Source organism: Panulirus ornatus, chromosome 4 (genome assembly GCF_036320965.1).
Source record: "Panulirus ornatus isolate Po-2019 chromosome 4, ASM3632096v1, whole genome shotgun sequence".
Taxonomy (NCBI): domain Eukaryota; kingdom Metazoa; phylum Arthropoda; class Malacostraca; order Decapoda; family Palinuridae; genus Panulirus; species Panulirus ornatus.
This window is the reverse complement of record NC_092227.1, coordinates 64,499,012-64,501,511: the sequence shown is the minus strand read 5'-3', so window position 1 is coordinate 64,501,511 and position 2,500 is coordinate 64,499,012. Positions and strand designations below refer to the sequence as shown.

Genomic DNA, 2,500 nt, shown 5'->3' with positions numbered 1-2,500 from the left:
AAAGGCAAAGGGGATAAGAGTGAGTGCTCAAATTACAGAGGTATAAGTTTGTTGAGTATTCCTGGTAAATTATATGGGAGGGTATTGATTGAGAGGGTGAAGGCATGTACAGAGCATCAGATTGGGGAAGAGCAGTGTGGTTTCAGAAGTGGTAGAGGATGTGTGGATCAGGTGTTTGCTTTGAAGAATGTATGTGAGAAATACTTAGAAAAGCAAATGGATTTGTATGTAGCATTTATGGATCTGGAGAAGGCATATGATAGAGTTGATAGAGATGCTTTGTGGAAGGTATTAAGAATATATGGTGTGGGAGGCAAGTTGTTAGAAGCAGTGAAAAGTTTTTATCGAGGATGTAAGGCATGTGTACGAGTAGGAAGAGAGGAAAGTGATTGGTTCTCAGTGAATGTAGGTTTGCGGCAGGGGTGTGTGATGTCTCCATGGTTGTTTAATTTGTTTATGGATGGGGTTGTTAGGGAGGTGAATGCAAGAGTTTTGGAAAGAGGGGCAAGTATGAAGTCTGTTGGGGATGAGAGAGCTTGGGAATGAGATGACCCAGGGATCCCCTTCTTCAGAGATTCCTGTTGCTTCAAGGCTGTACACACCCCAGCCCAAACCAGGTACCTAACTATGTACCACTCCCGCAGGTGAGTTGCATGTGGTCCGACTGCCATGTGTGTGTGTGTGTGTGTGTGTGTGTGTGTTGAGAGACGAGAGAGAGAGAGAGAGAGAGAGAGAGAGAGAGAGAGAGAGAGAGAGAGAGAGAGAGAGTTAGTTCTGGGAAATTAAACAAGCAAAGATCCTCCCTTTATCTCTTACGTTATCACTGATACTAAGGAAATGTACACTGGCAATAACATGGATTACACTGCCCTTGCGGGCTTTCACCCTGGAAAGATGGCGGTTTCTCAAAACCACTTCAGTCGATCGTAAATGTGAGGCAAAAGTACGGTGGCAACTGACTACCACAGTGTTCAGTGAGGACCACGGCTGGACCACGTCACCAGTGACGCCTGCTCCGATGTGCACCTCCCTACTGGCTGAGCCTGAGGAAGTCAACACTCAAGAGCTGCACACGTTCGGGAGATGAAGTTAGCCGAGGACAGGATCGAACTCGGCGTCATTCGAGAAGCACGAGCGGGGAGAATAAGCCATGGGGCCGTCGACATCACAGTGCATAATGAACTGAGTTTTAGAAACGCCACTGCACGGCGAGTTTCCAAACAACTGCCGAGGGAACACATGGCCCGTCAAGTGGTGGACTGCAACACATTAAGGCCCGTCACGAACGTGAGAATGAGTGTGTCTGTCTGGAGTCGTGACCGAAGACGAGACGTGGGTCCTCGACCAAAAAGGCTGAAAGCTATTGCGAGAGAGTGATGCTTGAAACATCCTAGTTTTCCACTGTGACTTTCGAAATCAAGACGACTCGTTGCAGAAATTCGTGACCATCGTTCTTTGGGATGGGCAAGGAGCGGTCTGCGACTGCAAAGGTGTGTGGGCCATACTATCTATAGCGCCACTTGCTCTCACTTCCAAAATATGATAAAGGATTATAAAAGATGGTAAAAGACCAAGACTGATCTCGATACAACGGATCCTTCAACATGACGACGCGCGTCCTCATACTGCACAGACGATGACGGATGAGGGTGGCTGGAGGGTTTAACTGACACCCGCATACAACCCTGACATCATCCGCTCTGATCTTCATCTCCTCAGGACCTTGAAAAGGTCTTGCGGGGCGGAAAATTCACCGGGTGCAACGCTGCAGTGGAAGTGGTCGAGGTCTGGTTACATCTGTCGTGAGAATTTTATGCCACGGGAATAGGTAACGTGTAATCTACACTAGGTACATGAACTACTACGATAATTGTGTGAATCTCGTATTTGTATCTGTAATCATTGACTTTCCCATATGTATTCATATATATATATATATATATATATATATATATATATATATATATATATATATATATATATATATAGCATGCAAAACAAGTGCGAATGAATAATGAAGGGTAAACGTTTGAAGATTTTAAGGCAGCGAAAGAAATTTACATTGATGACAAATGGTTAAAATGATAACTGGAAAACTCTTTGTGGTCTTACCTTTAGCCCGGCCTTCTGGGCGGCGGATTCCTCGTCCACGCCGGTGATGAATATACCCAAGCCGTATTCCACGCCGCCCCTGATCATCAGCCCAAGCGATTCCGACCCCACCACCTCCACCTCCACCTGTGCCGGAGAACCTTAGTGTTACTACACTGCTTAGAACACACCCACCTCCACCTGCGCCGAAGAGTTACCACGCTGCTTACAACACATCCACCTCCATCTATGCTGGTGAACCGTACTTTATCCGGAACAATGCCAGAGTACATCCACCTCCAGTACCACCCAGGATATTGCCAGAGTACATCCACCTCCAGTACCACCCAGTGCATCGTCAAAGTACATCCACCTCCAGTGTCTCCCAGTACACCGTCAGAGTACATCC

At 46.7% G+C, this 2,500-nt stretch overlaps 1 protein-coding gene across 1 annotated transcript in view; it reads right to left on the bottom strand.

The window, feature by feature from the left end:
- LOC139766738 (uncharacterized) overlaps window positions 1-2,500 on the bottom strand; it is a 1,106,342-nt gene that overhangs the window by 237,134 nt on the left and 866,708 nt on the right. Inside the window, 1 exon segment of the mRNA XM_071695663.1 lies at window positions 2,113-2,238. Coding sequence (XP_071551764.1) covers window positions 2,113-2,238 — 126 coding nt within the window.